At 38.4% G+C, this 24,878-nt stretch overlaps 1 protein-coding gene across 3 annotated transcripts in view; it reads left to right on the top strand.

Moving 5' to 3' along the window:
- The first annotated feature begins 1,247 nt into the window (after positions 1-1,247).
- CAPS2 (calcyphosine 2) overlaps positions 1,248-24,878 on the top strand; it is a 33,511-nt gene continuing 9,880 nt past the window's right edge. The window contains exons 1-13 of one of the 3 annotated variants that reach the window (XM_075150087.1): positions 1,248-1,326; positions 2,525-2,624; positions 5,023-5,069; positions 6,354-6,399; positions 6,537-6,656; positions 7,810-7,851; positions 10,745-10,918; positions 13,465-13,587; positions 17,636-17,703; positions 20,041-20,160; positions 21,297-21,371; positions 22,767-22,862; positions 22,970-23,063. In XM_075150087.1, coding sequence (XP_075006188.1) covers positions 2,547-2,624; positions 5,023-5,069; positions 6,354-6,399; positions 6,537-6,656; positions 7,810-7,851; positions 10,745-10,918; positions 13,465-13,587; positions 17,636-17,703; positions 20,041-20,160; positions 21,297-21,371; positions 22,767-22,862; positions 22,970-23,063 — 1,083 coding nt within the window. In that variant the 5' untranslated portion in view covers positions 1,248-1,326; positions 2,525-2,546. Of the gene's footprint in view, positions 1,327-2,507; positions 2,625-5,022; positions 5,070-6,353; positions 6,400-6,536; positions 6,657-7,809; positions 7,852-10,744; positions 10,919-13,464; positions 13,588-17,635; positions 17,704-20,040; positions 20,161-21,296; positions 21,372-22,766; positions 22,863-22,969; positions 23,064-24,878 lie in introns of all 3 variants that reach the window. The other 2 variants (XM_075150106.1, XM_075150095.1) reach the window with 2 other exon arrangements.

Below are 24,878 nucleotides of genomic sequence, written 5' to 3'. Positions count from 1 at the left end.
CCAGGAGTTACATAAGAGGTAGGTCTGACAGTACCATGCTGTTAAATTTCCTGGTTTATAATTGCATAGCTTTTAAGTAGGCCAGTTGAAACGCCTGAACTCTTTTGCCATCTTTTTTCTTACAGGAAAATAACACTTGGATTTGTTTTTATGGAGGAAATGTACTGTGGTTAAAGGGACCAAAACTATTACTGTGTCACTCACTGAAATGGAATGAATTGTTCATTCTTGTGTAGAAACATGGTATGTCTTTGGTTCTAAAAATGGATCACACAGGCTTGGAAGTAGCAGCATGCAGAAATACATCCTTGGTGTCAGTGTATTTTTAGTTTTGCGATAAGTGAGATTTTGCCTAACTTTGGAAAACGAAAAAGCCAGGGTTTCTCAAGAGGTGACAGATTTTTCCCCAAGGCAGAACAGATGAATCAGAACTGGTATTTGAACACAATTTGATTTTTAAAAATAACTGGCGTAGGTCTAGTCATTCAGGACAACTGGAACTGTTTAAAAAAAAAAAGGTAATTGCATAGAGACTATCTTCTGAGATAATAAGTCTAACTGAAGTGAACTGAAACTAATTTCAAAGGCTTTGATCAGAAGGAATGAAGGAATGGGAACCAGGCGTGCTGCGCTGCCATGGCCTTTGCTGTTCGTGGCTCCGTCGCTCGTTCTGCTGTGAGAGCTGGCGTGGATGCGGGTCAGCACTGCGGCCTTAGGCGCTGCCACTACCGCTGGTGACCTTCTTACCCGCAGGATCTCACTGCCGCGGGCAGCGTGAATCACCAGTGCTGTGGCTTTCGCGTTCACTGGTCTTTGGACGCTGCTGCTACTTGAAGCCTTTGTCCATAAGGCTTTGAGCTACTTCGGTAATCGCTGTATTCCTGACCCAGGGCTACATTCGCCGTGAGCCCTGTTGCGGCTACAATGGAGTCCTGATGTCCGCCGCCTGGGTTAGTTGAGGACACGCACCTGTGCAACGCCTAAGTGCCCAGGGCCGGCAACCGCTGTGCCCAGCCTTCCTGCCGGCTGCCTGCCAGGGCCGGCTGCGGCCGCCCCGGCCCGCGGAGCAGCCCTGTCCCCTCCGGTGACAGCCTTGCCGGTGAGCGCGGGGAGGGGCATTCAGGCAGGCAGCCGTACCCCAACAGGGTATGTCCTCAGGAGGGACAGGGAATTCGCCCTCCCCGCTCAGCTGAGGTGGTATCTTGCGGAACTTCCGTGCGAAGCCTGGCTCGGATTGGCCCCTCCGCGCTGCTGTATCGGGCAAGGCCCCGAGGCGGGCGGAGGCAGGGGCGGTGCGGCGGGACGCAGGCGGCCGGCAGCGGGCAGGTAGGGCGCGGGCGGGAGCCGCCCCTGCCCCTCAGGCGGCGGCCGGACGGGGCTGCTGCAGCCGTGACAGCGAGGGCCGCGGGGGAAGGCGCTCGGCGGGGCGGCGGCGGGCGCGGTTGCCATGGAGAGGCGTGGGGGCGGGCCCGCTCCCTCAGCCCTGCGCGGCCCGTCAGTGAGACCGCTCCGGTCAGACCCTCTGGGACCCGGCCGGCGCCCTGCCCTGCCCTGCCCTGCCCTGCCGGAGCCCCGGGGCCTGCCCCAGTGTGCTCCCAGGAAATACATCGTTTCCTTGGAGCTGTCTGAGCCCGTAATGTTTATTTCGCCGCTCATAACGTTGTTCTTTGTGATAAAGTTATTTCAGTGTGTTAACCATTAAATGCAACACCGCTCTCTTCCCCCTGTGCCTTCAATGGGGAGGATGCTGCATTTTGCAGCAAGAGCCTTGAGGTGGTGCGAAGGCAGCGGCTCTTCCTGTTAAGTGCTGTGGGAAAGGGGGTAGGGCTGGAAGGCTGTCCTGTCGGTGGGCAGCCGCCGGGCCGTCTCCGAGAAGGCTCTGCAGCTGTGCTTCTGCTTGGTGAAGGAAAGGATACTTGGGAGTTAAAACCCATTCAGTAGGTACAAATGGGGTCAGCTTTTGTGGATGGTGATTTGAAAATGGAGCGTCTGATTTCTGGGAAATAAATGATAGGCTTTTGGTTCAAAACTGGCTGGGTGGAAGGAGAAACCAGCAGGGCAGGAGATAGCATACTGATAAAGTGTGGCTCTGGAGCTCTCAGAGGCCGGTTGCATGCCAGGAGGGCCCTTACATCTTCCCGAAAATACCTGGTCCTAGGACATGGTGAGTTGCGAGCCAGGCAGCAGCTGTAAGTGAACAGTAAAAAAGGTTGGATGTTATCAAGGAATAGTAAATCGGTAATGCTGGTATGAGAAGGTATCAGGAGAAGCATGAGGGAAAGAGAGAGTTACATTTGAGGCAAAGAGGTAAGTTTGAACAGGAATCTGGTTAACCATTAGTAAGGAAAGGTTGAAATTAAAAGGTGGTGAAAAAGGGAACCCGGCAACATTTCATAGATTGCTGAAGGACAATACCCAAATTATTGGTGATAGACACATTCTTTCTAATGCAATAATTTTTATTTATAGAAGTACTTTTATAAAAAAATACATTATTTTCTTAATAGCTTTTCCTGTTTTTCAGTTTATTCTGTCATTGAATTTGCATGGATTTGGAAGTTAAAGGAGTTGCTGCGTCCCCTCGAAGGCAGACTCAGCTGTCATCGATGGCGAAGAAACGTCAGGTATATTAATGGAAGGCTTGTAGTTGCTTTCTTTCCTTATTTTGATGTTTTCACAAATATTTTAATCGTAGTTCAGAAGGTTTTTAGTTTGAGGTTATAATACATTCTGTAGAGAAGGAAACTTCAAAAGAAATTGTTTTTGTCAGAAAGTGATAGTTTAGTACAACAGCTACTCAAAGGAAGGAGAGAATTTCCAATAAAAACAGCTGTCCTAAAATAACCAATGTTCTGGGTACTTAGCTAGGATGTGGAGAACTCGGGAACGAACTAGTGCTTGCAATTAAGTGCAACAGAGGCTTGAACCAGTTCTCTGTGCTGTCTCAGGCTGCTGGTGAAACTGGTAACAGGTGTGTCTACATTTTTGTTTTGCAAAACAGCAAGAAAGTAAAGCAACTCCCAAAACAATTTCAAAAGGCGTGATTTCACATTGATGTCTAAAATGAATCTCAGTGCTCTGCATTCATTATGAAGGGGAATTCTGTTTTCCAGGTATTCCTAATAGTCTATGTTTTGAGATAAGTTAGGTGTGCAACTCTCACAAGATCACTGTAGCAGAAACTTTCAGGCTAACTTTTGAAAGCCTGATTAGCAAAAATACAATCTTGGATTCTGAGAGCCATTGTTTTTATTATAGCTAAGGTAAATATTAGTATTTTTAATAACAGTTGATTTTTCTCACAGATACTGTGTACTTTATGCCCATGATGTAAAGTTAATTGGTAATCTTCCCTCAGCCCCCAAGCACCCATTTAACTTCCTTATTTGTTGGATGACCACATGAGGAATTCTTGGAGTTTGACTGCCAAGTTGCTGTTTTCTGTTTGATTTGGAATGAAAAAGGATCTTTTGTGAATGATATCACATCAATTTTATAATGTTACCTTTTAACCAGTCTTTTGAGAAGGAAATACGTGTATACAACAACAGCATTTGGGACATTTAGTGTAGGTTGTAAAAGAAAAGAAATGCCCATTTTTCTTTAACCTCTCACCCCTTTTTTTCTTCTCTTTCTCATGCCCCTCAATTTCCAAATTTAGACTCCCTAGTCCATCTGATTCTTGGTGGCTTGCAAAAGTAAATCATAGATTAAAATTAGGTTGAAACTGTGTTCTTCACCCTGTAAATGTGGACAGTCTTCAGGATGAGTTTTGTTTGCTTTCTTCCTGATTCAATGACTTCTGGAAAAGGAATTACATTAAGACATTAACATCTAGAATGTGGTATGTTCTTTATCTTATCACAGTTGAAATGGTACAGAAAAATGATACACTTGTGATTTAATGCATTGCATTTAGTCTTAAGAACAAGACTAAATTGTGTTAGATCTCTTCACGGTTTTTTACATATTTGACCACAAGGTGGTGGTGTTTATTATGTGCGACGTTCCTGGAGAGAAACTTTTTTTTCTTTTTTTAAATCTGAATACCCTTTTCTTGAAGGCACTAGAGGGTAGTGTTGCTGAACTGTGAACTTCTTTTTCAGGAGCAGGCTACAAGGGTATGTGGCAGGAAAGGAGTTACAGAGTGGCTGCTCTCAAATCATGAAAGGTGTTAGGCCACCGCTGGAAGTAGGGTGTCTGCTCAGTTCAGACTGTGGTGCTGAGATCTCTGAGCTGAAGAGTGTGAAAACAAAGATGCTGGCCCTAGTTCAGAACATCCCTGAACCACATTTTTTGCCAGATTGGGAGGCCAGTTGGGCGAATTGTTACCATGTGCTTGCCCCAGTCAAACCGTCTTCCCTAGGGATTTGCTGTTGGGTATTTTCAGAAAGCCATAGTGGGGTAGATGGAGCTTTGGCTTGAGTCTTTTCTTCTTGCTCAGTTGAGCTTGGAGATCTGTGTGCTACACAGCCATGCAAAATAAACAGTGTGAGTACACAAGCTGCCTAGTCACCATCATGTGCTGCTATACTAAAGCTGAAATGAGACAGTTACACCAAGTATCAGGGCTTCTTTGGGGTCTGAGCTAGCTCCATGCGAGCCAGCTGGCTGTTGGCATTCTGGTTTTTGGTTTAAGGTTTGGCTGAGGAGTTGGTTCCCAACCAACAAGGACAATGTGACCTAAACCCTTGTGAGCAGTGATTGTACAAAGTCTCAGGAACATGGATTATTTTTAATGCATTATTAATAGCTGATGTGGATACTATCTGGATTCTGCATTCTTAATGGCTGGAAATCTTTCTGTCTTGATGAATATTCAGCCTTTTAGTCTCATGATCTGTAAGAATCAACTGTCAGTGAAAAGTTTTTGTTTCGTCCTTTTGTTAGTAGCATCTCGGTCAAATATGTCAGACAGATATTTTGAGGCATTGATTTTAAATATTCCAGGGGAAGTTGAAAGAGAGAACTATATTTTAATCCTGATCCCTATGGGCATGTAATAATGAGTCATTCTTTTAGGGCTGGAGACCAGATACACGGGCTACTCATGGTCCTCGCCCTCCAGAGTAAGTCTGCTTCTATTTCTGATCAGTTTGTTTAATTGTGCATTATTAACACAATGCATTTGTATTGATATGCAACTCAGTGTTCCATGGAGTTTATCATCATAGGTTTATTCTATGATTATATTTAGCATAGAATATTTGATGCACTATTTACATTGGAATTAAGTTGATATACATTTGGCTGAGCTTAATGGTAGAGTTGTACGCAGAGCTTTTATATTTATACCTAGCCTTTCTTGAGTATTTTTAATATAATAGTCTGCAAAGAGGGAAAAACATTTTTTAACTATTAGCCTTCTTTGCAGGTATTATAGTAAAAACTACGGAGAAACTGTTCTGAAGGGTTTTTACAAGCAACAGGAAATTTTGTACAGTGCTTGTAAAATTTAAAACCTTATAGTGACTTCAGCAGATAAGCAACATCTGCTATTCCAAGAACCATTTTTGATAGTTTAGGTTTCTTTGTTTACTGAAATGCCTTACAGCCAACGTATCTTTCTACATTATTTTACAAGTATGTGTGACCATGACCATGACCTTGGATTGTTCATATCAAAGTCAAAGAACTTAAATTTCTGTCGGTCATTTTCTAATGAAAAAAGACTGGAAATTAAGGGGCTCTCTTATTCCAAGAAGTAATCTTGTTATAATAGGATTGTTTGGAAATATTGGTGGTAAAATATAAAAAAAAATGTATTCATGGTGCTCCGGAGTATACCTGGAGTAAAGGCAGAAGGCACAGAGATGCTTTGTTGATTTGGAGATGTTTTCATTTCTTTAAGCAGAACAAAATACTGAAGTACACTTCGCTTCCACTGTGTTAATCTCTTCCAAAAAGTTTGGAAGGTTTGCATCCCAAGGCGCTACTGCTTCCCTGTTGCCTCTCTGGTGACTGATTATAGAGGGATATTGCCTCAGACCTCCTGTGGAAGACAGGAATAAGGAATCCCTTATGTATGATCTTGTTGCAGCAGCTCCTGTTGGGGAGAGAAGAGAAGCCAGGATGGCCATGCTGGGAGTGAAGGGCCTTGCAGGGGCCCTTTTTGGCTGCCAGTGTACTCTGCAACTGGGGAAGAGGAAAAGCTCACTGGCCAGTTCTGAGCTGAAGCAAGAGGGGCTAATAGGGATTTGCCAAGTAGGCCATCTCCAGTTGTAGTGAAACTGTTCATAGCAAGGAGATTTTTGTGAAGGAGTTAATAATAATAACTAATAGGCAGTTTGCTTTTACTGTAATTGAAAAATAAGAGTACATATTGCTATTAAAATTGTTTGAACTTCCTGCAGGGTGCCATGCCTAGATCTGGGGAGGCTGGGAGATTCTGATGAAGAGGTAATTATAAATTAATTCTGTCTTGAATAGTTTTTAGAATTTAGAATTCATGTGTTGCAGGAGTTTATAAAAATATCACTCTAAATATATAACAATTGCGATTGCTTGTCCTTTTTTTTTCCCCCCTGTGATTTTAGGATGGTAACTCTTACATACCATACAGTGGAAGTTATCCTCATACATGCCCTCTGGATTCATCTTCAGATTGGAGAACGTCATTACAAACGCCACATGCACAGCATCATCAGGCTCAACAGGTCAGTCTGTCGCTACAAATATCTTTAAAATATGCCCCTGTAGCAGTAATTTAGAAAAACATACTTAGCTTTATTATACAAGTTCTCTTTATTTCTTTTGGTTAAACTAATATCTCAAAGTGCTATTGGTCCAAAATATTTTTCGCAAAGTACTATTTACTGAGAGACCTCTAGAGTATTTTAAAAATCCTATTTTCTTAAATACCTTAGCTCTTCTTTGTTGGTTGATATACTCATCCATTTCATTGTACTTATTTTTGAAGAGAGATATTAATAGCTAGCTTTACTAACAATTTGCCAAAGCAACTGAAAAATGTAATGCTTTTGAGGCAGCATGTAACTTTGGTTTATCTTTCTAAACAAAGTGGAACTTAGAAAAATAATAAAGATAAGATCAATAGTAGTCAGTCAGTGTCTGACTGAAGGAAAAAACCAAGTTTACAAACAGTAAGTATTATTTGATGATTTGGAGATGTTTTCATTTCTTTAAGCAGAATCAAATACTGAAGTATACTTGGCTTCCACTGTGTTAATCTCTTCCAAAAAGTTTGGAAGGTTTGCATCCCAAGGAGCTACTGCTTTCCTGTTGCCTCTCTGGTGATTGATTATAGAGGGATATTGCCACAGACCTCCTGTGGAAGACAGGAATAAGGAATCCCTTATGTATGAACAATAGTTACTTCTGGTGAAAAGGAGACTTTTAGAGTTACGAGCAGCCGTTTCGTAGGGTTTTTCTTACATCTCTTGTCTTTAAAACAAAACTGTGATGTTAACTTCGGAATTATGTTCAATTTGTCAGAGCACTTCTATTGTAAAATTTCCTGATCACATATCAGCATTTTTTTTCCCCTGGATGACTAAGAAACTTAATCACCACAAATCTTAGGTGCTTTATAAAGAAAATCAGTAGTCCAGATGCTATCATTCTGGTTTACAGTACAGTACAGCACTGTTCAGCATCAATATCCACTATAACAGGTTTAAGAATTAATTTAATTACTAAGTTATTACAGTTGTTCCTGTTATTACAGTCATTCCTGAATGCAGGAAAAATTTTCCTTTGAACCCTTATATCTGAATTAAATTTGAAAAAATGAATGTGACAATTTTTTATTTGATCATTGGTGCATCTTTAATTTCTCTTTTCCTTTAGTTTAAACAGGTGTCTAGAAAATCTTGTCAGAAGAAAATAGAGGTAAAGTAGCTGAAAAAATATACACTGACAAAATAACATTAGCAACTCAGTAGCAGAGTACTATAGTACATGGTCTGAAAATGTAATATGTTTTAACTTCTTTTGTGTGACAGCAGCTAGCTTATTGGAGAGACTATTTGTAATCTGCTGTCATTCCATCAGTATTTTGAGTGTTTCAAGTGTGATAATTAAAGGGAAAATGCTGAAGTACTGCAAACAGTAGTCTTCTGTTTGTAGTCCCTATATATGTGAGAGATTAGATATCTAGAGCTTTAAACTAATTCAAGAATGCTGCCTATGTCATTGTTTTCTGTCGTAATCGTGCATCATATATAATCATGGTAAAAATCTTACTAGTAGCAGTACGTTTTTATTTGGTTAGGGTGCAGGGAATACCCTAACTTATCAACGTTACGTGTTTTTGGAAGAATTGGAAAATAGACTGTTTAAAAATCCATTACTTCAAAAATATTTAACTTAGGTAAACCTAAAAACTCCAAATTGGCTGGAGCTCAAGGTGAATTTGCCAAGATCATCATTTTATATGTTTCCCTAGATAACAAAATGGTTTCTGAACTTGAAAAAAAAAATTGCATTTAAATAAAAACTGAAATGGTTAAGTGATTGTTTTTTTTTTTAAATAACGGACTAAGAATGCACTACTTCTTAGCATATCTATGTGCCCAACAGAGGTATTTATGCACGGAGGGTAGATTTAGAGTAGATATAAGGAAGAAATTTTTTACAATGAGGGTGGTGAAACACTGGAACAGGTTGCCCAGAGAGGCGGTAGATGCCTCATCCCTGGAAAGAAACATTCAAGGTCAGGTTGGACGGGGCTCTGAGCAACCCGATCTAGTTGAAGATGTCCCTGCCTATGGCAGGGGGGTTGGACTAGATGACCTTTAAAGGTCCCTTCCAACCCAAACTGTTCTATGATTCTATGTAACTACGGATAGGTTATTTTCCCCTGTACTGCATTTCAAGTGTGCAGTGCAAACATACTTGAGTTGCTATATTCTTTTTATGTCTGGATGTCTACAATTTCACCGCTTGCTTTACCATTTTTTTTTAAATATAAAGTTCATACATATAATTCTGTCCAGCTGCAGGAAGGCTAACAGAAGGTTAGTATGGCTGTGTCTGTTTCTCAGGGTCTTTCTCCCTTTCTTTGCTTTCCTTTATCTCTTGTTGCTTCCTTTCTGCCTTCATTATGTCTTAAATACTGAAGTGCTGAATGTGCAGGAATGTATCTTCTGTTCACTTACCCTCTTTTGCTCTTCCCCCCCCTCCCCCCCCCCCTCTTTTTGCGTGACTCTTCCCCCCCGCCTTTCTTTTTTGTGGAGAAGATTTTCAAGCAGTTCTAAAATATTTTAATGTGTTCCTCTGAACGGCCTTTATTTCTGCATTGCTTGCTTCTGGGGCCCTGACTGAGCATTCCTTTAGCAAGATATATTCCAGCTTCTTCAATAACAGACCGTGTAAGTAAATCTTCCCAAAATAGGTCACTTTTGGAAGAATAATTTAAATGTAGTCTTATCATTCAGGAATTAACCAGTGAAGGGATGTGGATCCTCTTTTGGAAGAGAAAGCTTTCAAGAACATAAATCTTTCAGGTTTTTAAGAAATGGTTTTCTAGAACAGGATTGTTACACTGCTGTTGCAAGATGAGATGTTTCAAGTAGAGATGCTAGATAAGGCCGTCTTATTTTGTTAGCGTTGAAGAAATATCACTTAAACATTGAAGGTGTTAGTTATTCAGGGAGAGAAAGAAGAATGGAGTCTTGGCCTTCTGTCATTGCTGCTGTTTCTACTGATCCAGCCTCCCTTGCGTAGAGCCCTGAAATGGACGTAAAGTTAGGAAGGTACTTGCTGGCTTCACAGCTGTCGTGGTTTAACCTGGCAGCAGCCAAATACCACACAGCCGCTCACTCACTCCCCCCACCCCCAGCGGGACAGGGAGAGAATCGGAAGGGTAAGAGTGAGAAAAACTCGTGGGTTGAGATAAAGACAGTTTAATAGGGAAAGCAAAAGCTGCGCACGCAAGCAAAGCAAAACACGGAATTCATTCACCACTTCCCATCGGCAGGCAGGTGTTCAGCCATCGCCAGGAAAGCAGGGCTCCATCACGCGTAACGGTTACTTGGGAAGACACACGCCATCACTCCGAACGCCCCTCCCCCTTCTTCTTCACCCAGCCTTATATGCTGAGCATGACGTCATATGGTATGGAATAGCCTATTGGCCAGCTGGGCCAGCCGCCCTGGCCACACTCCCTCCCAGCCCCCTGCACATCTGGCAGGGCATAGGAAGATGAAAAGTCCTTGACTAGCGTAAACAATACCTAGCAACAACCAAAACATCAGCGTGTCATCAACATTATTCTCACACTACATCAAAACACAGCACTATACCAGTTAATAGGAAGAAAATCAACTCCATCCCAGCCAAAACCAAGACAACAGCCTTTTCAACTGGTGGTGTTCTAGGGAAAGACGTCCCAGTACTAATACTCAACTGCCATCCAAGAATATTAGAACTTCTGATTGAAAAATCCATCAGCCCATTTTCAGCCATTCAACATCAAATGTCAGAATTCCCATTTTAGTGATCTGTAACATTATCTTATAGGACAGAACCACTGAATCTTGGCTTCTCTCTTTAAAAGTGATGTAACACCATTTGGCTGTGTGCTTTTTAGATTAAAAAATATGGCAGAATATGAAGAATTCAATGAAAATTAAGCCTGAATATGCAGTCATATTTGCATTTTTTCTTAATGTGAAGCAGTGTCAAGAAGTTTCAGAAGTTATACTGGATGGGAATTATAATAATGCTGTTCTCATTCAATAGATCAACCAGAGGCTTTTATATTGATTACTCTTTACTTTAGCATTCTGTGTTGGAGCAGAAGACAATACCAGAAAATCTGCCATCCCCAACAGACAGATATAAACTGAAGTATCGTCAGTATGAAGCAGATATGAAGGAAGAATATAAGCAGTATTCTCAGAGAACTGCAGAAAAGAAAAAAGACCACCTCCAGTGTCCAGAAGCTTCAATAAAGGTAGCTGGCAAAGAAGTAATTGCATTTTTAAATAGCAAATGTATGCTGGTATTTCATTACAGTGTTTGGAGAGGTGTGCATGTGTGTGTAATTAATTTCTTCCATGTTTTTATCGTGAAGAAATAAAAATATATGTAATTTCAGCATCTAATGTTGAGTAGGAAATAAAATATAGGAAGCTTGTTTTAGTTGTTCCAGAGTGAGAAACTGAGGTGCTCTAGGAATTTAAGTATGCGTGTATTCTCTGGTAAGAAATGTAATGTTTGCCCTCATAGTGCACCTCTAGCCTGAGCATGAAGATTAGCATGATGGATAGGGAAGAGTTTGCAGCCTAAGAAAATGAGAGACAGCGGGAAAATCTTGGTGAAATGTTATTTCCAAATATAGAAATGCATTCGAGCGTTTTTATTTTTTAAATATAGAAGTATATTAATTATTATTCTATTCAATTATGACTGTATATAGGACTTAAAAAAGGAGAAGTGAGAGATGTAGTCTGTACCTTAGAGAACTATTAACACTGAAAATGGAAGGGAATATGGGGTTAAAATAATGAAAGCTATTATCTGTACTTTTTGCTTTGATATTATATAAGATCCAGTATAGTTGGACTGCAAGCTGTATTAATTCTGCCAGGTTTCTTCTGTGTTTTTAAATTAAAACTAAGATGCAAACAAGGGAAGATCAGTGGAGAGAAACTGGAAAGCAAAGCGGTGAAAAAACCCAACTTTCCTCTTGTTCTGGAAGAGATAGTGGAGAAGGGTGGTTGCCCAAAGCAAGATACATCATTGTAGGTGTAAGTAAACAGGAGACAGAAGTAAGCAACAGCTGTGAGGACTGGTTGACTGCTAGACTGTGCTGAGGGTAGATGACCATTTAAGAATCGGAATGAAAAGTTAAGTATGAAGATGTTCAGGGAACACATTGTGCTCATTGCTTTTCAGAGAAAAGGTTTGTTATAAATAACAATGACTTTACTGATTTTACTTGCTTAATCTTCAGTAGAATGAAAAGGGAAGGTCTTACATAAGACAAAGATTATGTTTCACATATTGTTTTACGCCTATTGTTGATTGTTTTAAAGGGGCTTTCTCCTCTCAATTTCTCCTCTGCTAAATGTTCAGTAGAATGGAAAGGGAAGGTCTTACATAAGACAAAGATTATGTTTCACATATTGTTATTGTTTTACACATATTGTTGATAGTTTTAAAGGGGCTTTCTTTGCTTATAGTCACACTTCTAGTGTTCAGAACTAAAACTTGGAGAACTTGCAAGTACCTATAAGTAAACATTCTGTGAGTAAGAGAGTTGAGTGAAAAAACTAATTCTGTTATTTTGTTAAGTTTAATTTTTATGTTTGGTGGCAGTTAAGATTGTCAGTTCTGGGGATTAGTTGTAGTATTGCGCTTTTTTTTTTTTTTTTTTTTTAAATTATTCCACTTTTATCTACCAGTCTGTCACAATTGTGTCATCTGCTTTCCAAGGAGTAACTCCTTTATATGCTGTACTGCAAGCCCATCAAAAGGGTATTTACAGGAACAGCCAAGTCAATCCGAAACTGAAGAAATAAGTGGCAAGTGTATACTGGGAGAGAAAAAGCAGGACTAGCTTATTCTGGTGTTTTTGGGTTAGATACTTGCTAAGCAGTAGAAACCATGTGTGTCAGTTCTTAATGACAGATTTTAACATAATGTCTAGCAGAACAATTTTCTGTGTTAGATATTATCACTACCTGATTAAATTAATAAATCAAAACCTCTTTAGATTTCAAGATACTTATTATTTTGTCTGGTTAGTGGAACTTGTAATAACTTTTCTTCTCTGAAAAGAAGCTGCTCCTAGAGGAGCATAGCTAACAAAAAATAATCTTCTGATTTCTTTTCCATGTTCCCTCCTTCCTGACTTCTGTAAACACAGCATCCTTTGTCAGTTTTCTTCATATCCTCCATGTAGAAGATATTTCCATAATACTTGATTTACAAGTCTGTTGGACCCAGTTCAGCAGTATGCTTTGGCTTTCCCCTATCTAGACTGTATTTAACTTCTTTGCTGGTCAAAACCCAGCATTTCTGCAATGGTGAACTGTGAGCTATATGCATAATGGCAAATCTGCTGCTTTCACTTGGCTGTTCTTGAGCAGAACAGAAAAAGGATGAGCTCTTTTCTTCTTGTGAGGGGTACTAACAGTCTACCTTCTCTGACTTGCTGCTAATTTTTCACAAAACTTGTAGGAACACAGTATTTTTGAGATTTTTTTTTTATTTCAATATGGTTGAAAGCTGGTAAGTATTCAAAAGCTATAAGGAAAGACTAGAGAGCAAGACTTGTAAGTTCACTTTCTTTAGCAAGCTAGGCTTAAAAAAATTCTTTACTTTTTCTAATTAGCATGAAGTGGAAGAAGTAGACACTTTAAAAAATAAAGAAGAAAGAAAAATACTTTAAAATAAATTGTTGAGGGGAATGTGTTGTGTGGGGGTTTTCTTGTTTGTTTGTTTTTCTTAGAATTAATTGAATTTGATTTATGAAAAGAATGTATTTTTGTGTAGGATACACAGCTTGAAGATGGACATAATGATGATCTTACAGCTCTTGATGAGAAAACTCTCCTACAACAATGCTACACAAGCAAGCCCTATAATATGCAGCATAGTATAAGGAAATCAGAAGCTGTAAGTATTTTGGCTGGTATTATGCTGTTAACTGTCTAGACTTGTAGAATGACTTCCCAGATGTTCTGCAGAAGTTAGACCTTTGGTGATTTTGTCCTAGTATGTAATTGCACCCATTGAAATCATGGGAGTTAAAACATTTGTTTCAATGGGAGCTGACTGAGCAATCCAGTGAGCATTTTTTTTAATCTTATCTGCAATGCTTGTATTTTATGCAGTAATGTATATAAATGAGAATGCAAATTATGAATAATAAATACAAATATATACATACAACTAAGATTAACTGAGTGAGTTGAGTGAACCTGAGTATAGTGTTACATTGCCTCTGGTCTATAGCTTGTACGTGAGCCTGGATTCCATGATCCACGGATTCCATGATCCAGCTGATTCTATCTGCTCTTAGTCTGACTTGTTTCTAGAGAAACCAGGCTGTTTTCCCTCATTAACTCCTGAAACGGAGTATGTGATGAGAACTGGCTTTGTAAGCTGTATGGGCTCTGCTGCTGGTGTCAGATCAGGTCAGCCACAGCTTTGGCTGAGTCTTCAAGCTCCAAGGATGGAGCTTCTACAGCATCTCTAGGCAACATCTTCCTGTGATGCACTACTCTCCTTGTGAAGAAATTCTTCCTATTATCCACACCAACCCTCCAAAGCCTTAGTTTGTAATCTTGGCCTCCTGTTATACTGTTGGCCACTGTCAAAAAAAGTTTGGTTCTGTCTTCTTTGTAACTTCCCTTTGGTAGTAGGATGTTTTCAGAATGCCTCATAGCTGCTGCTTCTGCAAACTAAACAAACCCAAGCTCCCTTAGCCTCTCCTTCCAGTTGCTTTGGCTCCGATCCTCTGTCAGATCCTTTCCAGGTTCCTCTCACCCCTATTGATTTTGGGAAGGAGGGAGCCCCAAAAACTGGAGACAAGTATGGCCTCACTAGCATGCATAGAGGGGAATTAAAACTTTTCTTATATGGACGTACCCAATATGTTTCTTTAATTTCTCACATAGACACGATTTTTACTCTTTTTAGGACTGAACAATAGGAGTCTTGCCCATCTAAGGCTAAGCCTTGAATTTAGGATTATTTCCAATGATAAAGAACCTTGAGATTTGATATTGCATGATTAAGTATTTGCATATGCAGAGTGATGGCTTTTGTAACTGTTTTTTGAAGATATTGTTGAACAGTTAGCATTCTAACTTTCTCATGGAATACTAAGCCATGAGAAATTTTATGAGATTGTAAAAGTGTGTAATAATTTTAATTTATTTTGTTTGCTCATCACTATGCACTGAATTTTATAGAAAATATAGAATCATAGAATCATTAAGGTTGGAAAAGACCTCTAAGATCATCGAGTCCAACCATCAAGCCCACTACACCATGTCCCTAAGCGCCTCATCTACATGTCTTTTAAATACTTCCAGGGGTGGTGACTCAACCACTTCCCTGGGCAGACTGTTCCAAAGCCTGACCACTCTTTCAGTAAAGAAATTTCTCCTAATGTCCAGTCTAAACCTCCCTTGGCGCAACTTGAGGCCATTTCCTTTCGTCCTATCACTAGTTACTTGGCAGAAGAGACCAACACCCACCTCACTACAACCTCCTTTCAGGTAGAAGCACGATAACGTCTCCCCTCAGTCTCCTCTTCTCCAGGCTAAACAGTCCCAGTTCCCTCAGCCGCTCCTCATAAGACTTTTTTTGCATCATTGCAAACATTTATTTGATTTCTAGTCTCGTCAAAGTGAATGCGGATGTTGCACTACTGAGGTCACTATTCATTTTCATGATAAGAAAATCTTCTCAGAAAGTACTTTTATGAAGAACTTGAAGAACCCCCGGTTTGTTATTTTTAGAATAAATTTAAAAATCTATACTATAGGGTGAAGATAATGGAAAAAAGTTTCGAAGTATCATGAGAGTAACTACTTAATGCTAAATCAAATAAGCTGAAAACACTGGGAAGGGGAGCAGTACGGGACCACAAAATCACAGGTACACTGCAACTGGCATGCTTTAAAAGGAAGCCAGCAGGTGTCTGAGCAAGGTGTCACAGGGACCTTTAGAAGCCCTTTTGTTATTGATTAGCACTCATGGTTGCACAGGCTGGCTGTCTCTTGCTAGGAGCATCTCTTGGGTTCTCTTGGGTTCAAGCTTCTGATAGTGGTAGGTATAATGGAAAAAACTGGAAGTAGTAACTGCATACATATTAATTCCATTGGGTATACGTTGCCTCAATTGTAGGCATTTGCTTTTAAGGTGCTTTGAAAATTTGCTTAAGAATACACAACATTAAAACTTCCTTTTACTGTAATCATTACCAAAAACTCTAAAGTAGAATTTCTCTTGATTTTTCTGTAGTTTGGGATGAAAGTTCCCTTATTCAAGACAGATTATAGTACATGTGTGATTGCCAATAGATGCTGTATATAATAAAATTAGGGTTTTTTTGGAAGAAGGTTGGTTTTCTCCGAATAATCATATTTTGTGAACAAGAGTTAATACTTTTTAACCAGTGAGAGCTGCTGCAAGTTCAATGTTTGCCTCGGCATTTTTGTAAATTCATAGAGCTTTTGCCTAAGAGCGGGAAGATGTTCCATGGAAGAGTACATTTAGTGACCTAGTATTCAACTGAAATGCAAGGTGTAAGGTTTCTTTTTTTAAAATCAGGTTCTTTTCAGCATGCTAGCTCGTTTGGCTCTATAAGGCGGGGTCCATGGGATATGTCGTGTTTTAACAAACACTGCTCTGTATTACCACTGTGTCCTCCTTTACATAATGCTTTTTAATACATCTGTTGCAACAGTTAATGGGCAAAGATTCAGTAACTCAGAATAAAGCACTTGTTCTGATAGGTATAAAAATGAAATATGAAAGCAAACTAAAAAGCCCCATATCTCCTATAATTCAGAAATCTTTTAAGGCTTAAAAATTAGTTTGGAATAAACATTAGCTGGTCTGATGTTACATTATTTGTTTGGGTTTTTTGGTTGGTGCCAATCAGTATTTACTTGAAGGTTGTGAATTATACCCATAACATCCCTGTGGAATTAGGGATTATCCGTTACAGCTATCTGGTGTCTGGGAACCAACTTTCGGTTCTTCTTCAGCCATGGGAAGGCTTGATCTGTCTAGAATTTGGTTTGCACACAACAATTGCGTGGGAAAAAAATAACCAATCAGAAAAAAGTCTTAATTCTTCAGCTTCAGAATACCTACAGAGCTGTCAAAAAGGTTGCATAAACACCTCAGTAACAATAATCTCTGTTTTCTCATATATAAAAATTATTTCTTGGAGAAAAAAGGCAATTTTGAGTGCAGTGAAAAAGTTCAGAAGTCTGGAAGATAAAACGAAGAGAGATGCTGGGGCCTGGTTGTAGCCAGTGGTCTCCATGCTGTCCTGGGGCATCCTCTTGTGCTTTGGTTTCTCTTTTTATGAAACAAATGATGATCAACACCTGAGCACTTTACAGTGAACGGCACAAGGTTATGGTTCAGTGTTACTCTAATAAAAATAATAATAAGATCATGTTAAATCCCTTTCCCCCTTAGGATGATCTTTCCTGAAAGGTTTTTCAGATTGGCCTGTCTCAGCAGAAAATTATTGTGGCATGCAGCAAACAAAAATTGTGCGTTGAGACTCAGTCTTAAAAGAATTTTTTTGACTAAATATTGCTGGAGGTAAAGTTTCATTCTGTGAGTTGGAATCTTGTGTCAACCATGAAACCTGGAATAGTGTGAGTTTCCTCAAGCTCTATTGTACTTACAGAATTTATTGGAAACAATACAGAGGTAAGGATGCTGTCTGTCAGAAATACTAGAATTCCCGTGTTTATTGACAACTAATATGCATTGACAATTTGAGTGTGTAGCAGAGAATATTATTTGTCTATTTGTTATGCAAATAGAACTCTATTCAAAAAGATGGAAAAAAATTAATTGTGACATTGGTAAGATTGTGACCTCTGAATGCTATCTTAAAGGGTAATTTATTATTAGAAATGTCTGCTGTTATATATTTCATTTTTTCTCAGTCAATTTTTCATTGCAGGAGGATGTTGCTGCAGAGAGGAGAAAACAGGCTGTAGTAGAACAAGTGATGGTGGATCAATTATCTAGGTAAGTGAATTCATAATGTAAAATTTTAGTTTTCCCTACAAAAGAATTTAGATCTGTGAGTGTGTGGCTTTTCTTGCCTAGGAGGTATTTTGATCATCTCGTTCCAAGTCTTATGCAGTCTTATGTAGTGTTGTTATTTGCAAAAATTCTTTAAATGAAAAGTCATTTTAATTTAAATTAAAAGATCAGTTTAAAGTGCTATGAGTCAGATAATTTTTTTTCTGAGAATAATTTTTAATTTTATACTTGAACCTAATTTGAGATATTACAATAGCATTAGTTATCAGAAATAACCCTCTTGCACCTCAGCAAAATACATGGATGCCTGACTGTTACAAATTACACTTCTTTAGTATTTATTGTCTCTTCTAAGAATCTTAATTTTATTAATATTCCTTTATTAATATTGACATAACTTCCCTCTGGAGTAAAGGAGTATTATACCAATATTGGGCAGGTAGGAAAAATAGGCACAATGATGAATCAAGTTGATCAAGGTTGTACAGGAAGGCTCTCCTAACTTCATTGTTATCCCTTTAGCTCCGAGAAGGCATTGCTTCTATGTAGAAAGATCCCTTTATAAGTTAAGGGGGAAAAAAGTAAACTGCAGGTAAAGATGCGTATAGTAAAAACATCTTGCCTTATTATTATTCCCATAAACATGCTCTCATTTTTAAGCATGCTTTAATAATTCAGGGCTTTATCCAAGTTGTCTGGTTATGGCAATATAGGATGCTGCAAGCTAGTTTAATATAGTTTCATGTTACCTTACACTTGCTAAAAACTATCTGTGGGTAGCTTTACAGTATGTTGCATTCTGTGCTTAGTTTACAATCTCTGTAGTCATCTGTACTGATACTATAGCCCATCAGATCTTAAGACTTTGAGGTTGAAATGTTGCACTTCGCCATTTTATTTTTTCTTGGTTTCCGTTCCAACTGCAGTTTAAATGACCTATATTGTTTAAAAGACTGTCAATGCTTTTACACTATTTAAAAGCTGAGATATCAAGAAAGTTGCATGAAGGAAGCAAGATTGTACTGAAACACAATGTTAAATTCCAAGTGTCATTGTAGCAGGATTAAAAATACAGAAGTGTTCAGTGCAGAAATCCCCAATTTTCAAAGAAATGCTTGTCCCATGTCATATCTCTACAAAGATGTAGGTAGAGCAGATGTTTACAGAGATTATCTTAAAAATGTGCTGGTGTGTTGAAGTGTTTCAATCCTACTGATGTTGGATTAAACATACAGGTTTGTGCATCTTGGATCGCGGATGTTCGTTCTGCGCTTAACCTCCTTCAGCTGCTTTCCCTTATTTTTTCCATGTCTTCCTTCTCCTACTCTGAACCCTTCTGTTGACAATGTCAAAACAATATTCAGTAGTGCTGCAGCTGCATCAGGATGAACTTTTAATTTAAAAAATACCTCTGTTTATGTTCCAAGTATAACTGTGCCAGTACTGCCAAACAAATTGGTATCAGAGAGCAGGATGTTAATTGGGGAAGATTAGTTCAAAACTATTGCATGAAAAAAATCTATTAAAGGAAACACAAAGGTGTTTTGATATTTTTTTTTTTGTTAGTAAAGCCAATCTTGCAGTTAAATCAGTGTAACTGATGTGTGCAAAGATGGATCTGCATAGATCAGAGACCAAGTTTATAAAACTATACTAGCCGCGCAAAATTATTTTTTCCTTCTGATTATGAACCATTTCAATAATGTAAAAAGAATCTAATGTATTTTTAAAGAGTCTCTTCTTTTGTTTACTTGTTAAACTGATACAGAGAATATCAAAATGTTCAGAAACCAGTTCAGCTATTTCTTGTCTGCTTGATGGGACTTTGAATCCTATGGGCTGTGTAGTCTGTGCTTTGGGAGAGGAAGTGCCAGTGTTTTTGCTGGATGATGTCACTGGCCAGTACTAGTAACTGCTGTCACTGATTTTGGAGGGAGCCATGGATAAAGAATATCAGTGATGGAATATTTACAGAAATAGTGGAAATGAGAAGAAAACCCATTTGTAATCCTAAGATTTATTTCATATATACATATATACAATATACTTTAAATAATACATATATACATATAAAATTACTACATAGTAGTGCACTTCCAGAATATTATTGCATATATTTGATTTTGAGTAATCGACTTCAGAATTTTTAAAAGCAAACAAAAAAATAAGCTCACAAATTTATGCAAGCTTAATGGATAACTCCAAGATTTTATTGCTGCATTATTCTTGGGTGTTTTCTTTCCTAAGTAAGAATGTGTAAGATCTGAAATTCAAACTTACTAATTAGTCAGAGGGCTTCTCCCTGTTCTTTCCGGTCAGAGCTGTTATAAGTGACCCAGAGCAATCCACATGTGCTGATGTTTACAAGGAAGCTCATGGACTTCTGGAACTTGGGACAGCACCAATGCGTTTTAGAAAAAGAACGCTGCATGAAACGAAGTAAGATTTCTCTAGCGGTCATTTTCTTCAGAAATACATTTTCTGCTGTATTTTTTATTATTTTGGGCTTTGCGAAGTCTGTTTGCCTTTCCAGATGTTTTATTTCTGTCTTAGATCCACCAGCTTCATGCGAGGCCTTTTTGTAGCCTCCCCATGCTTATAATTGCCTAGTGGGACCTTTTTATGTGGATTCTCTGTGTATAATGATTGATTCATAGAATTTATAAAACCTGGGAGAACATTCTTAAGCTTATATTGATGTTGTTCATCACAGGGTTTTGCCAGCCTTTTCTGAGCTGTTTAATGCTTGCAATCTTGTCATATCCTTTTAGAGATTCCTATCCTGAGGTGCATAAAATTGCATAAATATGCATTTGTAAATGCTAATGTAGATCTTCACAATATAATCATACTTTTGTTTCATGTTTTGATTTCTGCTGCAATAATTAACCATATTGGCATTTAAGTGTCATTCCTGGCCTGGGAGCATTGAAATAGTAACTCCAAGAGCTTAAAAAAACTGAGAAGACATTGTGATCCATAAAACTAAATGAATCTGCAGGTCCGAGTTTTGTTGTTAATCTTTCTCAACATGCAGGCAAACATCTCTGCTTTGTGCATTTTAACATCCTGCTCTAAAGTCTTTCTCAACAAATTTCATCTTTGTATTCTTAAAAAAAAAAAGGGGGGGGGGGCGGGCAACAAAACCAGTCTCAGTCTCTTACATCCATCGCATGGACTAATCTCCATTTCCGGAACTAGTAATACGGCCAACATAAAATATCTAGGTGGGTAAAGAAGCCCCAACCTAGGTATTTTTGGAAGAAAACACAGTGATTGGTGAACGTACGGTGAGTGGTAGAGGTTTAGTTCTTGACATAAATGTATGTAAACAAAATATATCCCATTCATACCTGTGCCTTCTGTGAATGTGCTCTCATATTATATAATTCCAGAACACCTTCCACATTACAACTCTGAGTTGCTTTCTAATTCAACTACAAGGGATCATCTCTTCAGCCAGTTGCCAAGGATACTGTATTTCACATTTTTTGCCGTTTTGAAACAGTTGATTTTTATGTAACGTTTCTCTCTGAGCATATAGGTATCATTAACGTGCTGCATTATTTTCACAGAATAAGGACCAAATCAGGATTAACTGAAAACATGCTCTCTAACAAGCTACGCTTTGATAGTAGGATTATATCGAGGTAATCACAAATTTTGTGAAGCTTTTCAGTTCTATGAATTTATGAATGATGATCTTTACCCTCTTGAAATAATTAATTGCACTGAACCTTTCTGTTCCCTATGTTTAGAAAAAAAATATGTGCTGTGTGGGTATATATATGTATACATGTATAATAGAAATTTTGACATGGCTGATGGATAGTGGCTTTACAGTCCCATTGTAGAGTGTTAATATGTATAAGTAATGTTACATTACCATTACCAAAAATAGTGCTCTTAGCCTTTGCACCTCAGTTGATTAAAATTTATTTTAGCCTTGTCTTAGTATGTGGCAACCACTGTGGATGGAAAGGATGGCTTTGTGTCTTGTTTGTAGCTCCTTACGTATTCAATTTGCAGGTTTAGGGCATCTTTGAAACTTCTGAATTGAGTGGCGGTGACATAAACACATTCTTCAGCTCTGAAAGTGGTGCTTTTCTGAAGCAGTGAGCTGTATACTTGTTAGACATAGCTGAGGATTCAGCCACGTAGCTTCATATAGCATAATGAATGCAGTAGTCCTGGTGTAGGTAATCCTTTAGTTAATGAGTGAAAACTACATTGGTATGCTAAAACATGAAGCCTTGAAAGGTGTTTTTAACATTATGTAGAATGGAATATTGCATTAAAATATGTGTCCAGATCCAGAAGTTGAATTCCATGGTGGTTTAGAGAAAATAGTCAGATACCTCATTCAAAGAAAAAGATTGTACAATATGCAACATAGCAAATAAAATGCATATTCCAGAATAGAAATGTTATTTATGTTTGGGTTGAATTGGATTTATATAGATGTGTCCTGGTTTTGGCTGGGATAGAGTTAAATTTCTTCCTAGTGCTGTGTTTTGGATTTAGTATGAGAAGAATGTTGATAACACACTGACGTTTTTAGTTGTTGCTACGCTATAGTCAAGGGCATTCAGCTTCCATACTCTGCCAAGTGCACAAGAGGCTGGGAGGGAGCATAGCCGGGACAGCTGGCCCAGCTGGCCAATGGGGTATTCCATACCATGTGACGTCACGTTCAGTATATGAATGGTAGGCATTCCAGGAAGTAGGGATCGCTACTTGGTTATCGGTCAGCGTGGGTAGTGAGCAATTGCATTGTGCATCACTCATTTTGTATATTCTATCATTTTTATTACTATTATTATTATTATTATTATTATTATTATTATTATTATTATTATTTTCCCTTCCTTTTCTGTTCTATTAAACTGTCTTTATCTCAACCCACAAGTTTTTCTCACTCTTACCCTTCCGATCCTCTGGGGGCAGGGAGAGTGGGCGAGCGACTGCGTGGTGTTTGGCTGCCTGCTGGGTTAAACCATGACAAGATGCAAAAACATAAAGGTGCTTTTCAATTTTTCTTCTAGAAATGGTCGCGATGCTTGCAGAGAGTTGATTGGATTTTTTTTTGCATGTGACAGATCTCTTACTGTGTATGAATTTCGACAGTTTGGAAAAAATAGGTAGGATAAATTACTTTTTAAAAAGGTTTTAGAAAACATCTTCCACTGCTTCTAAGAGTCTTAAATAAAATTAATTGGTGTAATATCAGTTTTCAATTATTTCACAGAACAAACGCCTTGCCTTTCATTCAGAAGGGAGTTTACCAACATCAACGTGGACAAAAAAAGGGAAAAGCTTATGATCTTAGTGACTTCTATATTGTAAGTATTCTTCTGTTGAATGTAAGTCAATTTTGTTGGTGATTTGGAAGTAATATTTAGATATTTGAGTTGAAAATTGTGATCTAGCTTTCAGGGAAGACCAAAAGTCTTTCTCTTCAGTAACGTTTTTGAACTAAAGATTTTCAGGGGTCTGGATTATTTTGCTATCCCGTGTTTTAGAGATTCAATTTTTGGCTTCAGATAAGGCTGTATTTGTAATTTTCCCACTAGAGGGCACAAGACTGCAGACAGTGTAGACCTTTTTGTAGGCAAAATTAACAACTCGGGAAGGAGAGTCCTGAAGATGAAGTAGGCTCAAGTACTTGTTAAAAATTAATAGTCTTTGCAATTTCTGCTGGCATATTTGGCATGAGGCAATGATCAAAAATTTTTTTAAACATGAGGAAATTGCAGGTTAATTGGTTTTAGCGTAAAGTTTGAAAATGTTTATCATCAGCTGTTTAGAGAGAGCTTTTGAAACAATGGTAAACTTCATCTACCAGCTAAGCTGACTGACTACAAATCATATTGCATCTTCTGTACTTCTGTACTGGGTTAAGTGTTCCTGATTTATAAATACTTGAGCAATTTTTCAAGTACAGCGTGTTTTCAGAGTTCTTCGCATCCTCCTGCTAATCTTTAGAGCAAAAACTGTGAATGAAGTATTGAAAGTAAAAGAAGACAACATTAGTTTTTAGAGTGTTTTGTCTGGGCCCCTGCCTAATCCTAACTGTTTACATATGTCTACAATTTAAGAGTTTCCAAGATGAAATAGATTACTTTCTTTATGGTACGGAGGTTGAAGCTGTTTTTTAGAGATTTTTTTTTTGTCATTGTATCTTTGCAACCTGCAGATGGAAATGTGTTCTGAATAAAGATGTGTCTTAAAGCCATACAGAAAATGTACTGCTACTGAGTTCAATAGCTCTTCGGAATGATGTCATATCTGTGAATCTCTGTATCTGCAAACTGGGTTTCTGGACTGACATTATGATATACAAATCTCTCACAAAGTCCAAATGGTTGAGTCACTGGCACAGTAACAGTGTCTCTGTCTCCTTCGAAACTTATGAGTTAGGAGGCTTTATAAACGAAGCCTGCATGGATATAACAGTTAGAGCTACTGCTTTTTTTTGATTCTTCTCAGCATTCTTTGCTTTTAGTTTGCTGCTTTTCTTTCTCTCCCCTTCACTCTTCTCTCAAACCAAAAAACATCTGTAACGTATTTGCAGAATATGTGAGGTGTGTCCTCTGTCCCCAGCTTGGAGGGAAGGGGAAGAGATTATACTGGGTAATAGAATTCTATGCTACTAATAACATGTTTTTAATCAATATGTTATTAGTGAAATCTAGCAACTTCTAAAAATAACTTTATAGTTGAACATTGCAGGAATTATTTGAACTTTGGGAAGGATACTTTTTAGTTGTTTATCTCAAGTATGATTTTAGGTTATTGAAAATAACTGTGGAGGGTTTCTCCTAGTCTGAGAGAACTTTGCTCTTATGGAATCAATGTGGCACCTTCTGTGACCCTCTTCTGTGGTCCGGTGAGTTTTGGATCCTATAAGGATGAAGGGAGAAGAAAAATTGAAAATTAGAGCCTGGCTGAGGGAACAACAATCTGTAATCTCAGGTTTCTCAGCTGTAGATTAGGCAACAGTAGGCCCTCTTACTAGACAAACCTCTATGTAGAGGATGATGTGTCATCTTGGAGCCTGCAGCTGTTTTTATTTAGTACTAGAAGGGCTCTGTTAAGAAGGTTAACTGACCTTAGCTACACCTTTTTATTTCATACCAAGGCTTTTAACAATCATA

Source organism: Calonectris borealis, chromosome 1, assembly GCF_964195595.1.
Source record: "Calonectris borealis chromosome 1, bCalBor7.hap1.2, whole genome shotgun sequence".
Taxonomy (NCBI): Eukaryota; Metazoa; Chordata; class Aves; order Procellariiformes; family Procellariidae; genus Calonectris; species Calonectris borealis.
Note: the sequence above shows the minus strand (reverse complement) of the source record. Positions and strands in the feature narration are given on the sequence as shown.